At 34.2% G+C, this 15,163-nt stretch overlaps 1 protein-coding gene and 1 long non-coding RNA gene across 2 annotated transcripts; both read right to left on the reverse strand.

Annotated features, from left to right (window-relative positions):
* Positions 1-5,213: 5,213 nt before the first annotated feature.
* LOC127878769 (uncharacterized) lies at positions 5,214-8,264 on the reverse strand. The gene is made up of 7 exons (XM_052425296.1): positions 8,196-8,264; positions 7,643-7,858; positions 7,109-7,279; positions 6,587-6,663; positions 6,286-6,349; positions 5,814-6,002; positions 5,214-5,459 (listed from the first exon to the last, which is right to left on the reverse strand). Exons 1-7 carry the CDS (start codon positions 8,238-8,240, stop codon positions 5,214-5,216), a joined length of 1,008 nt encoding a protein of 335 aa, XP_052281256.1. The 5' UTR covers positions 8,241-8,264.
* Positions 8,265-8,640: 376 nt separating this feature from the next.
* On the reverse strand, positions 8,641-14,502 carry LOC127876333 (uncharacterized). The gene is made up of 3 exons (XR_008047806.1): positions 14,474-14,502; positions 10,372-10,531; positions 8,641-8,747 (listed from the first exon to the last, which is right to left on the reverse strand). It is a non-coding gene; the product is annotated as an uncharacterized LOC127876333 (long non-coding RNA).
* Between the last annotated feature and the right edge of the window lie 661 nt (positions 14,503-15,163).

Here is a 15,163-nt window from a genome sequence, read left to right on the forward strand (position 1 = left end):
AGATGTATCCGTCCCGTGGCCCTACATGTAAAGTTAATCAATTCATGAATTTTCTAACAAGTTGTTTCCTCATATTATGAATGCAAATACTTATTTTGACTTGCCCAACGAAATCCAGGGACCTATAATAGGGGAGGATTGATACATAAATAATATCATGCAAAAGCCTGAGTTCAAAACTTCAGATAGAAGCGAGCATTTAATGTTTCCGTTTCTTCCCTTTTTTCGTCTAATACTTGATGTTGTTTGTTTTCAAATACCTCATTTCCATTTCAAATCAAGTTTGGCATCGGATGTTATGCTTTCAATATCTGTGAACTAGTCCCCTTCCTAATTTCATGTCTTTTGTTCACATGTCACTCACATGTGGTGCCATTACACTATCATATTGACCAACTGGATTCGCGACATATCCTGCTATATTAACATCGGGAAGCGGAAAACTACAACGGGCGAGGCATGGTATGGTATTGCGCAAGGGGGGGGGGGGGGGGGGTTAGAGGGTTAGGGTTTGGGTTAGTGTTAGGGGTCGGGTTAGGGTTTGGGTAAGCCTAAACCCAACCCTAACCCTAACCCGACCCCTAACCCTAACCCTTACCCTAACCCTTTTTTGGGGTTATCACCCCTGACCATGCCTCGCCCGTTGTAGTTTTCCGCCTCCCTATTAACATCATCATACTGATCTCGGTGTAATGTGTTTGCTATCCATTCTTTCTAAGGTATCGTTGTGCTGCGGTCATGAACCATAGCAATCAAATCACCGGCCCCTCCTGGTGGTGGTTCGAGCTGAATTCTGTCGTATGTATTGGAGTTTGCATTGTTATTTAATATTTCATATTGCGTTGTCGATCTCCTATTAGGGATTGGCAATTGTAAATTGCTGTTGTCAAGACTACCAATTGTATCGTATGTATCGACCATGTAAGTTCTGTCCAGACTTGTATAAGGTCCGCCATTATTGGTGTATTCGTCAGAGGCCGATTCCTCGGGACTTGCCTCTCTGCTATTAAGGGTGTATTCGTCAGAGCCCAATGCCTCTTCCCTGGAAAATGAAAAATGCTAGTAATATTTTCACCGTAGGTTCAAATGAAAGCTCTCTGAATTGTGAAAATATTATTAATACGTTCATATGATCAAAACAAATTTATTATACAAAACAACACGTATACATTGAATCTGATGATATAACATGCACATTCTGTAACAGGATATTTTATGAACAGAAATTTGAAGGAATATTGTTTTTTAATTGAAACAGCCTGCCCACACGCAGACATATGTAAACCTCATGTATGGCGATATGCTAGATACTGCGCTCAGCGCGTCCTTACATAAAGTTATTATACTATGTCTTACTTGCTTTTTCTACGTTTCCGACGACAGCAGCATGCGATGATAATTACTAGCACAACTACTGCTGTTGTTGATCCGACTGTGGCGCCGCCAATTAGGATCGCTGTCTTGGATTCACCAGTTGTGTGCGATTCACAACCTTAGAAAATAAAGGCGTTTGTTTAAAATAAAGTAGATACTATAAATTAGAGTCACATGAACTTAATGATACTATTACATTATCTATTGAATGACACTTTTAAATGGAAGAGTTGTGAGCAATGAATCAATCATGGAATAAAACGCGTAAAATATAAACTATTTTCTGTAAAATTCTAAACTTTTGGTACTTTTATACAAAAGAGATACATCGCGTATGGATACCATTTACAAATTTAAATACATGCTTTGTCATTACAAGTACATTTATAAAACGAGTTGAGTGAAGTTATTCCTTACCATGGGACCAACTGTATTTGTTTATGTCTGGCATACATCTCATACAGGGATCGTCATCATCGGCGTCGTTGTTCACAACACATTGTCCGTCAATGAAGCAAAAGTCATCCTGCAAAGGGTTTTATAGCCAACATATTTGCACGATCGACAAAAGAAATGCAGAGAATCGTATTGATTATACCCATGGAATAAAAAGATCATTATGTCAAAGATTAAAACTGTTCTTAAAATGACCTTTTGTTTTCCCAATGTGATATGTATTCATCATAAACACCTGTAAATGACGTATTGTTATATTTTTATTCTATAAATGTTCGATCTGATCAATCAAAGTTCTCACAGTTTTCGTAAATGTTAACAAAAAAGATCAATCAATCATTACTAGTTACTCAGCGACAATATCAGAGCATAAACAACACACCTTTAACTTAAACTGAAGTCCCGATTGTGACTGGAAGTGTTCCTGACATAAAGCCTGATAGACGTACATAGATCGGATGTCACTAAACGATATACCGTCGTACGTCACTGATATGTTGTATCTGTATACAAACGCACCAGGAATGGACGCTTTGTCCGGTACACAACATTTACCAGTAAACATGTCTTCATAGACTCCGTTTACAGATGTTTCCCCAACACTTGTGGTGGATCCGTTTATAAACACCTGAAGTTATTAAGTACCTTTATTTTTTACACTTAACGCGTGAAAGGTAGATTATTCGTTGATTGTTTCAACACAATCCATTTATAATCATGGTATATTATTTAAAAATAAATATAATCTGTTAATTAATTTTAAGTTCATAAATACAAATACTATTCCTCACTGTGCAGCAGGAGAGACACCACTCTTAGCACATTTACTTGAGAACACACATAAGCAAGACAATTATGCTGAATTCAACATACCAAGTCGATGTCAATGTTGTACGAAAATGTCCTTAACAGGTGATGAAAATACACAAAGAAACAGGACATGTTCGTCCTAGAAGGGCTGTAGAAGCCATTTCCTTCTAAATCGGTTATGACTGGTGCTATGCGGTCGTCTATGTTGCAGTCAGCACCATGAAAATGAAGCTCGCATGTACACTTGCCTTGGAAGTGAAAAGTGTTTTATAAAATATCATACCGCATAATTGCGACTTTGTATTAACACTTCTTGATATCCGTGGTACAAATAGAAAATATAATTACAAAAGCAGACACAAAAACACACATGTGAATTTGGTCCCGTGAAATCAATGCAATACATCGAGCGTAAATACTTTAATTCCAACAAAAACACCAAACAGGTATGAGCTATGCATTATATATATCTATTATTTAGGCTTCACATTAGCAAAAAATGTAAATAGTACAAATTTTAACTAATCGAATAAGACAATGACACGTCAACAACGCAGCCGATGGGTTTGACAAGAAGCGTCATCAAGTCTGAAATAACTGGTATTCAAGCTCTGTTACATTTATTTGACTGAATTCCTTACCACTAGAATCGCAGGCTCCCGTTTCGCGATCACAGTTGTAAACACACCTTGTTTGGGCGAAAGTTTCTACCAAATCACCGTTGTTCACAACGAATACTTCATCGTTATCTAACAAATACTGGATATTGGCGAAAATCGCAGCAATCATTGGTGCTACCGCTGTGTAACTATTGTATAGCTGGAGAGATACAAAATAATTTACACTGATCTATAAATAATGAACTCTACAAAAATGAAGCAAATATATAAAGTAATGGAATTTAAGAAGCATGAGCTCATTGTCATAAAATAGTTTGTACATGTATACTGGTATGTTTGTTTACATTTTCTTTAAAGGGGCCTTTTCACAGATTTTGGCATGGTTTAAAGTTTGTCATTAAATACTGTCTACTGATTAATATAAACATTTGCTCTAAAAAGCTCCAGTAAAAATCAAGAATAAAGTTTAAAAAAGAAAAGGAAAAAAAATGTAACCCTCAACAGGGTTCGAACCACTGACTCCTGGAGTCCTGGCGTAAAAAGCCTCCCACTTAGACCCCTCGACCATCCTTCCGCATACAATGCTATATGTGTTTTATACTATATATAAGCAATCCTCGTAGTTTTACAAAATATAACGACAACAACAGAACTCTCCAAACTATTCAATCGTTTCGCTTCGCAACGCTTTATAATTTTCAGGTTTTTAAATCGTCAAAAGATGCATATAATCGCTATATTAAAGCATGGTAAATGTTCAGTATTAAGGCTTGCTCACAAATATCATAACAAAATCGAAAATTTGCGAATTTGAAACAACTTTTTTAAATTTTGTCAATTTACCAAAACGTGAAAAGGCCCCTTTAATAGTTACAATAGACGCGAAAATTGTTGTCTAGTTTTTTGAAAAAAATTTGACGTAATATCGTTTCTTATATGGACACAAATATAAGGATTAAAAAAGTACATGCATATATGTCATTTAAAAAATAATTTATTAAAATAATACATTTTTAATAACCTAAACACATTTCCGGCTCTTTACCTTCACTAGGTGAGCACAATGAGCTTTGATGGAATCCTTATTTTCCATTGCATTTTTTAACAGTTTTTCAACGGCTCCAAATGACCTATTCACAAGTGTTTGGCAAAAACTCTCTGCGTCATATTGTGTGACCGTACTCTGATTTGTCTTTTAGGAATACAATATATAAATGTATTACAACTGATGACAGGCATGATATTCAACATCACTTTCATATAATTTTTTCTTTGATAAGAGACATCTAATCGGTAGTTAATATGTATTCTCTTCACTACGTAGCCATCATTAAGTACATATGTTTACGTTGAGGACAGACATCTTAAAGGTATTTAGCAAAAATGTTATACATTTACTGCCTATTAATGCAACACGAGCAAGGAAATCAAACACATTGTATTAATTGTGTCATACTGGTAAACTACAAGGCAAATATAAGCCATATCATCTAATTTTAACGGATATAAATTAAGTTTACCATGTTGAAGACTGGTGATTGTGCTCTATTCTTATTACTTTCCAATCGCTCAATCTCATTTCGCCGCGAGGTTGTGCCATTATAAGATACACAACTGCTGTGCTTTGTGTCTTCTTCGTGTTTGCAAAATATGGTATCAAATGCAGAACATACGGGCAGCTGGTCAGTATCACCAGAAACATTGGTGTTGTTCGGAGATTGTCCACATATACAAAACGTGTGTTGTTCGCTATTCCTTCTAGCAGACATATTACGACCAAGCGATGACAACAGAGTGTTACTGTCATCAACCCTGTAACAGTTACATACAAATTGTATAAAATCCACATCTAGTATAATTTGTAATTATCCAGCGTCATTTTACGCTAAAAATCCGAGATATATATAGATTTCTATAAATAGTATACACTTAGTTTAACCAAGATGTCTATAGTTACCGCCAACTGTTAATAAAGCTATCATGGCGTCTCAAAAAGCAGTCTACGGTTTGTTGCAAGTCTGAGGAAAGACCGTCTTGATGAATCAGATCGTCGGTCATGTCGCCGTTGTATGTTCCACAAAGTCCTTGGCCTTCTTCGAAGTCTTTGGCGGACAAGTATATGTCAATATTCATGTAACCTCTGTACAAAGGCAATTGTAAAATGTCGGCTACAACTTTGGCACCCGACGGAGTAATAATCTAAGTAGACAAAACGATATAGAAGAACTTAATATTATGTAACGTGTGTAACGTATGCTGATGAACCCGTGTATATGAGCTGCAATCCGGCTGAATTAATCACAAGACATGAATACTTATTTGAGAAATTAACACCGTGTCGAGTTTGATCTTGGGCTGATAAAACGAAACGAGACAGAACGTAATTATAACACATATTTTGAAAACACATTGAACAATAATAGAGTAGATAATATAAATAAAATACAAACATCCCCAATAAGACATATTTAACTTTGTAAATATTTGTACGGTTAGTGTACACCACGAATGTTATTTCTGAATGAAATCGGTTATAGTATAACTGTCGTTTACCTTATACACGTTTTGAGTTCCCTCTATCAGTTCAACTTTCAACGTTTGTACGTCTTCACACATGAGGTAGTCTATGTAGGAGAAACTTTTGCAAAGGTCAATAACGAACACATTGCTTCCTGCTCGTATAGCAAGTGCACACACGCATGTTGTCTGATTGTTTCGGCAGTAAGTCGTCCGTTGTTGAACCTGTTAATAATCCACATGGTTTTTGTCCAGTTGAATTTTTACTAGGTACGTTTTTCAATATCTATATGGACGTCGTAATGAATGTAAAATGTCGTTTTCCCTGTATTTTGAGTAATACTTTATTAATGAACTTGTTTTATCTCTGTGTTGGTCATTACATTTTGAACACCAGCCATTGTAGTGTAATAGCTATATATAATGTGCTATTGCTTTATACTCCATTGGCATTATTGCACGTTTTATATCCTCTTTAATAAGAATCAACTATGGAAAATGAACGTACCATTATATCGTATTTCTTGTTCCAGTAGAGAATTAAGTCGCCAACAACATTGGCATTCATGCAGCTGGAGGGTATAAACTATTTAATTAGGGAACGTTTTCAAATATTTTAGGAACACAACACAGACCACATGTAATAAAACTTTATACATGTTTGCATTCCAAATTAATCTTTAAGAAAACTGGTTTTAGAACACGAATCTGTACACATGTTACATGTATACACATACACGTTGATCTAAGATTTCGAAAGAAACAATTAAAATATTAATACATTGCTAAAATATAAGCAATACACTTACTAGCCATCGGCAGTTCTGACTTGTGAGTTGACCCGGCTGTAACAAAAGCCACGGGGTTTGTCATCCCCAATGTGTATCTACAACATGTATTAAGACTTCAACACGAAAGGACAGACTAAATGATGAAAAACACATGTCCTTATTAACGGCGATACTTTGATTGATAAGTTTTGATAGGAAAACCTAGGCTGGTTAAATTATATAAAAGTATGGTATTTAAATAAGGCCAAATCAAGAACGGAAGCTTGTCGTGTAAAACACGAGTAGGTATACAACCCGATAAAAACACCTATGAATTGAGATTTCTAAATACTAAACTCCACTTAAAACGATCAAGCAAATGACAATCATTTGAAAAACAAAAACACGAAACTATTAACTTAAAATATCCATTTTATACAACCATTCATAAATAACAATTACTTAAAATACAGAAATTGTGTAAACTGCACTTAACCAAAATCTATTTATGTTGTTAACGTAATATTTGTGGATATGACTGTGACTGAGTTTATGACTTACATCTATGAAACTCGATCTGTAGTTTGCCCAAATCCTATGTTGGTAGTTACCGGGAAACTTTAATGCAACCTTATATTCACGTCTGTCGCCAGTATTGACGTCTGCATTAGTCAGTTGAACTGTGTAGATGGTATCACTTGTCCACGTGTGAAGGTTTGCTTTCGTCGTTGTCTGCGAGAGTTGAAGTTATTTTTGATACATTAGTAACGTCAAACATTTCTTCGAATGTTAACATATTCCCAGATCCGTTCCCATGTCAATAGTTTAGTTTTAAAGACTAAATAAATACGTAAATAGTATGAACAAGGAGTATGGTAATATTCATTATTTGACGCTTTAAATTAGCAAATATAAAAATACATCCGTTAAATTAAATCTAATTATATAACTAATATTATACTATATTTACAATATCATATCGTGTTTGGATCACACAGATAAACATATTGAATAACAACATTCATTTGCGGGTGTTGAGTTTGGAAATAACATATTAACGTAGAGATTTATTTATAGGTTGGAACATATACATACATTGATGGCCGGTCCACAATGGTCTGTCTTTGTCACTACAGCGATGTTTCCGGAATCACATTTTGAAGGACTACTTAAACTGACCATTTCTAACGACACAACACAGCTATTGTTGATATTGACAGAATCGGTATAAAGGCAACCAATCGGGGCAGTGAGTTGAAAAACAATGTTGGCATAACCTCCTTTGCTGATGTTTACTAAATTATTGTGTACCTGGAAGCAAACACCAGTAAACGGCATGAGCCTTACAACACTGGATACACATTGAATTAAATATGATTAATGTCACTATATATTATACTTTTATTAACTTCTAGTGAAAAATGCTTCTACAATGCAGGACAACCGATTACAGCCTTAAGTAAACATAAACAATTATTAACACGCTAATCGCCGCCATGCTCTTACGCAAGAGGCAGTTTGTCTTCAATACAAGTGATCTTACTATAGTCTCGATCTGATGCGTCATGTCACAGCATCAGCACTAAGCGTAAAACTAGTTATAGCTTACCTGAATATACCACGCTATAAAGTGAACATGACAACTGACCTTTAATCCAACAAAATACGTGTCACTTGAGTTCAAGTAAGTCATTTCTCCATACGGATTACCAGCTACATGGACGCCGCACAGAATCTGACAAATATATGAACTTATGCAATTATATTATCGTTGGAAGCATACATGGTCAATTATTTTACCATTCGTGTCAATAAGTAACAAAGACAATTTCCATACAAGTTTATTTTCTGAAACCGAACTTTTAAAACTCTCCTTGTTTTACCATACCAAGTTAAAATTGTCTTTATAAATATAAAAATTACAAATCGATATTCAAGGAGAAAAGTTAAATAATATTAGACAAATTCAAAAGACATTCCCGAATAGATAAGCGTACAAGCAGTATTGAAAAGATTTGTAACCTTAATTGCTTACTTGAATATGTGTTCATTTTGAAGCTTATAAAAGGACATACATTATACACGTACATTAAATGGCATTGAAATGTTCATCTCAAACAAGTGTGATTCTGAAACTTCGAAATGTGTCCCAACGGATGTATTCTGCTCGAGAGAGTGGATTTGTTCTCCATGTATAGTCCTACAAAGTGATTGAAAATAGATTGACCAATCAAGTACGATTTCAAGTCAGACTTGTTTATTTTCAGAAGAGTGGTTGATAAATTTTCCATTATAAATATGTACACTTATTTATATGAATTTGTTATTAATTATTACCAGAAGTTTTAACTTTTTTATATAGCTTCATTCTGTTGAATTAACGTTGCTGTTATCTCTAACATGTTAATCTTCTTTAAGAGTTAGATGATGTTTGTTTTTTTCACAATTCGACAATATAGATTCATAGATTTTGAAAGTAAATCCAAAGTGCCACGTGACTTCAAAATGTGACAGTTTCATGGCATCCACAATTGCGGTCACGGACAGACATTATGAACGGTGAATAGATTTAATTCGGAACTCGCGCGCTGTGGGTTTTTCCGATTTCTGAGCGCGCGCGGGAGGTACAAATAGTGTCATTAATACAGTAATGACCAGTAACGTCGATATCCGATTTGCTACACATTCAGTAGTGGATGATACGTATTTAAACGACAGTAGTGTTTCTTTTAGGAAATGTCAAAATTCAAGTCGTTTGTTGTTATTACTATTTCTATAATTATAAATAATTACATCTAACAAATCTAATACTGATGTACATGTATGTCAAACGTTTAATACAGGGTTAAAGTCTAAATACACCGTTCAGATGTACAACCGCCTATATACGAATGGGTCCAGTAGCTAACATCCTTAAAAGACATGAATAACAGACTTTGTCTGCTGTATGGTAATGAAGGAATCTATACAAACGGCTTGACATATGCAATATTTCTTCTGAAAAACATTATTCATGTTCTTGTTTTTTCGGCATGCTTTATAGATACAGCAAATAAACGTCGTGTATGGTAAAGCTCGTTAGTGATGTGCCTTCTAATCTTAAAGTTTTAGTCTTTAGCAAATAATTTTCTTTACTTTTCAGAATAGATTGAAGAAAAGCATCACAATAAAGCTATATCAATATACATACATATCTAACTGATATAAATGATATATTAGTTCTAGTACTACGAATGGACTGAGGATACTAAGGTATTTGTTGTTTGGTACTGAATAGTATAATATATATACGATGGAGTCAATGTCTTGGTAGTTTCGTTGACAAGCTTCCTTTAGAACTGTATGCCCAGGCCTACGCACAGTATATGCAATGACATAGTTACGTGATCGAAGCTGTTTACATGTACATGCAGCATTATATCGCGTTACATTGTATTCTTAAAAATTAAACACGATCGAGATTAGTTCATCAAAAGAAAAATGATTAAATCATGGTATTTTTATCAACTATAACGAACGTTTGAGCAGAAAAAGTGGTGTTTACTATTCAGCGATAAGAGGAGTTATTAATTCACTCTCTTTTAAAATATGCTAGTCAGCTTTTGTTTGTACCTACCGCGCGTGCTCAAATATCGGTAAAACCCAGACTGGAGAGTTCCGAATAACAACTATTAGACAAGCTACAACTGCATGTATTTGATTAAATATATGCATCATTTTGTATTTTTTCGTGGATAAGCGAATTACATAATTCTGAAATGCATATGATTTGCCTAGTGCAATCCTACAAAATATAGTACTATAGAAACATTTTAACAATTTACCAGTTGACTTTATAGAAATACTTGTCCATCACAAAGTCACATTTGAAAATTGAGATAGGTGTATATGTTGTGATTCCACCAGAGACTGTTTCCTCGAAGGAAAGACTAGGGACGACAGCTATAGTACCAACATTCACGTCTTTGAGGGCCCTGAACGTTCCTTTGGAGAGAAGTAAAGCTGTTGAAGCATCTCAGTAGTATATGCAGGATTTGCAAGGAAAATTTGTCTAAACATTGACTCACAAAACATAAAAACGGATTATTTTATAGTAATTTAGATTCGAAAACTTACTTGAGGTAGTACAACTGTAATGGGCAATATTCAAAAACCCATTAAAAGTATTATTTTCATAAACTTCATACCATATGTGGTCGTATCACACATTTTTAGGGTGGCTTTTTATGCAAAAAAATTTTTCGAGATTTTTTCTGTATGATGACCCATAATTTGAATTTTCTGCTAAATTAAATTACCACTGGGGATAGATAAATTCAATAAACTCATATTTTTTAACATTTTTTGTTAACAATGTTTGTTTATTTAGTAGATAATATGATTGTAGGTGATAAAATAATATAATACAAGACAATTTAGTGATGAAAATAATGAAAAAATCTTATTTATTATGTAAGGTCCTTCAAACTACAAGCTCAACCCGTGTATGCAAAAATCACCCATACAACATTTTCTTCTTTTTTATAAGTTGCAGGTTATTTCTTTGGAATTTGAGCATTTATATTTAAGCAGAGACATGTGATTAGCTTTAATAAAAGTAAAAAAAAGCAATTTGCCCGTGTATGTTTTGAACAATTCACTAAATCTAATAGGACTATATGAAATATTTTCAAGAAACTCAAAACCACATAATGGCAAATTGTCAAAATATGCAAAATAAACATAGTCATTTACCAATTCAGTTAACACCTTCAATGTTCTTATTCTCTTTATACATATATTTAATACATTATGCAGTTAGGCTAAATCTGCCAATGTAGGGATGGCGTTGGTGAGGTGGGGGTGGGAGGTAGGGGCATAAGTATGTCTGAAAAGTGAAAAAAAACAAAGTTGTATACTAAGTTTTTTCTCTGTTATAAACCAAGATCTATAACATTGTTAGATTTAAATTCAAATGACCACCTACCTAACAAGCTTGTATTCATTTAATAACAATGTACAAACACAAATATTAAATGCAAAATTTCATAACGAAACTAAATAAGCCTATACTTATAAGTTCCTTTGACATGGACAGGGATTTCTACACTATATCCTGCAATTAGTTACAAATACTCAAGCAAATTTGGTAAAACTTGGCATGCGTATAAAAGGCACTGTAGTGATTAAGTGCAACCCTTCATTTTCACCTTATGTGATTGATCAGGTCACTGTTACTAAAAATAGAAACAACAAATCACGCAAAATGGATCCTACGATAAGTACTAAGGGTGCTTTGATGAAATTTTGTGCACTTATAAAGGGCATTATGGAGACTATGCAGTACCATATTTCTAACCTTAGTTGAAATCACTGTAACTTAAAAATAAAGAAAGAAATGCACACAATCTGACTACTGTAATTACTGAAAAACTAATGAAGATACTGAAATAAAAAATGAACTTGAAATTTTCTTACAAATCATTCGTTTACGCACTTACATATTTTAGAAACAACTTCATGTAAACATATATAAATAATTTTTAGAATAAGTGACTCTAGGCAAGCCTTCAGCATTTTTTAAAATGAAAACATCAGGTATTGCATCCTCTCCACCCCTGTTATTGAGCATTGTCAAATACACAAGTTTTAGCCCTGACCCAGCAATATTTTCAGCGGCCTTTTCATTACATTTCATGAAATGAGTGGGCTCAATGTTGGACAGTTCTGGGCTTTAGCACTGTTGAAAGCAATTTTTGACACATCCAATGGGGAAAAGCTGTGGGTCATTAGATCTTTTAAAGACAAATTCACAAATTGGAGCCACTTTCGAAGTACTGCCACATCTGCCATAGCATCGTGTGCATTGTATGTTTCACCAAGCAATTGTAAAACTAAATCCACTTGCTTCAAGGACTGTTTTGGATATAATTTTCTGAATATTGATAGAGAATCGATAAAAGCGCAGTTATACAAAATATAAATTGCACTTACATTTACCAAGATTGAAACAGAAATTGTTAAATCAAAACGACGACCATTATGAACAACTAAGTACACATTTCGAAACTTTTCAAGCCAATGTATAATTCTTTCGACAGCCACTCATATTGACACAGGCTGCACAACTTATCCAATGAATGTCATTGTTCCGACACTGGCTGCACAACTTATCCAATGAATGTCATTGTCCGATCAGTCATTGAAATGCCTGTAACTTGTAAAGCCTCTTGACTTATTGGAACAGTTGGCGTGACGTATGTTGCAAACTGACTACCAGACTGGACTTCCACCGATACATATGAGTAACCTGCGGGTGTTCCCTTCCTTTAACTGGGAACATAGTTGACATTGCAATCGAGTAAAAAATTGACATGCAATATCACATTTAGCAACTTTAATTAACGTAATATATTGGAATTGTATTAGGTTAATAATCATACTGCTGATCTACCAGCCATAAAATGTGTGAACTGCTGATCTACCAGCCATGAAATTTGTTTTAATATAGAATAACAAAACCATGATGTTTTAAGAAGATTATTGTTATTTTGACATATTATTTTGGCTAATATTCTAGGATTGGGCAAATTTTCAGCTAATTGGGCGAAAATACTTGTTTTTTGAATTGGAAATGGGTCAGACAATCTGACCCGCAGGATTTGTATAAAAAAGGCCTGCCAAACGTTGCCTAGCTTACACTTGTGAGATTGGATGTCATCATAGATAATTGGTTTTACAACAAATTTTATATAGTTTGATGTTTTCCATGTAATGATGCAAAAATGTATTATTACCGCTAATAATCCAAATAATAGATTCTTACGTCATTTGATTTAAGATAGCATCGCTAGCTGCAATCCTAGCTGATTCAGTAGTAACTTGCTCTATCACCTCATCAGCTGGCTGTTCGATTATTTTTAAGTTGGTGTCCGATATTGTTTTGAGGTTTAATGTGGACAGGCTCACAGCATATTGTTTACACGGGATGGTCCACCCAGGCTGTCCACGATTGCTAAATGCAGAAACAAATATAACTATAACAAAGATAAAAGTAAGTACAAGATCTAAAAAATATACTTATTTACTTCTGGTTACTGTATCTCGATGTTTACAGTAAATAGAGCATAGACAAAGACCATAATATAATGATAATAATGCCCGTAATTTACATCTTTGAACTAAATGTCTATATAAATTATTACCGTATGTGCATTTTATATAAACGCTCTGATCATATATCTGTGACCTTACCTGTTTCAAGTTTTGTGTTGACAACAAAGCAGGTATTCCACTTTTCCAGGTCCATTTTTCCCATTGTCTTTGACTGTGTGGGTTTTACCATACGCTGCAGAGTTTACCAACTGGCAGTCAATGTTACTGCACTCTACGTACAGATTTGTTTCTTTTTTGCTACTTTTTTTCACTCATTAACCGTCTTTTTGGTTACGATTCACGATTGTTGTTTTTTATGTTCTCGCGAAAATATACTTTCGGTTCATTTTTTAAAGAAAAATCTATTTTGACGTCGTAATATATTGTACTATGCATATAATTGATACAATCTATTATTGAATTATATAAAACATGTTTTTATTAAGATTTATACTTTGTTTATAATAAACCGAACAAAACGGACATGTCACGACTTCAGTTACGCTATTAACCGACATAAGCCGACGTCAACCGATCTTACAAAAAAACGCGGGAAATGATTACAGTTGTACTACCTTAAGCACATGTGTGAACTATATTCAAATTAATTTGTGTATATCGATTTTCAGTTTCTGCATTAGTTGTATTACAGAAATTCGTGAGTATTGCTATCAAACACTAACAACAGTATGCTTTGACGAGCACAACAATACATTAGTATACTTTGCAATGCCTGACACTCCAGTTACAAACTTGTCAGTATCCGAAAATGACGTTTTAACGTTAACTTACCTGGGATTGTTTGAAGATACAGCGGATCTGTGTTAAAAATTATACAAACATATAATTGGTGTCCAATTACTCGTTCTTAAAAATAAACAGTTCGCTACAAAAATTAACGCAGTAGATGCAGTATATTAAAACAGTATGTACACATTATATTAAATCATTATGTGCATATGTATTAAACATCTTACATACACAATTTTTTCTTTTACCTAATTTACTAAAAGGAGAAAGCATAGCTCACCAAAGCAGTAAGCCGACCTTTGACTCGTATATTGTAGAAAGTAGTGTATGTCTGGGCCACATCGCCTGACTTTAATGTTGAACGTGTATTCGCATACGTCAAATTGTGTACGCGTGCATGCTACGAAATCCAGTGGTGTACTATCCGCAGGTAGGTCTTCGAAGTCAGGATGTGTACCTTCGAATGAACGATACGTATTTAACTATGTATTCTTATAAATATAATGTTCACGTCTATAGCTTGCATTCAAAGACGTCATGTTTCAACCTTTTAATACAATACCTTTTACGCGAAAATAAATGTATGGTCGATACAAATAGGATGTCACCACTGTATCATCATTTAATTTCCTAGTAAGAAATGCGTGTTTACGTTATTCCTATATGAAATATACCTACGCTTAACATGATGTTACTTGTTGTGAAGTCATATGTATAGGTTTCCATGCAGGA

This window comes from Dreissena polymorpha, chromosome 4 (assembly GCF_020536995.1).
Source record: "Dreissena polymorpha isolate Duluth1 chromosome 4, UMN_Dpol_1.0, whole genome shotgun sequence".
Taxonomy (NCBI): domain Eukaryota; kingdom Metazoa; phylum Mollusca; class Bivalvia; order Myida; family Dreissenidae; genus Dreissena; species Dreissena polymorpha.

Bases quoted from the DNA above. Each gene is read 5' to 3' on its own strand.
- LOC127878769 (XM_052425296.1), bottom strand. From the start codon at position 8,240: ATGACTTACTTGAACTCAAGTGACACGTATTTTGTTGGATTAAAG. The intron at 6,664-7,108 runs GTAAGTCATAAA...TACATGTTGTAG, and splicing joins ACAGATCGAGTTTCATAGAT to ATACACATTGGGGATGACAA. The intron at 6,350-6,586 runs GTAAGTGTATTG...TATACCCTCCAG, and splicing joins GTCAGAACTGCCGATGGCTA to CTGCATGAATGCCAATGTTG.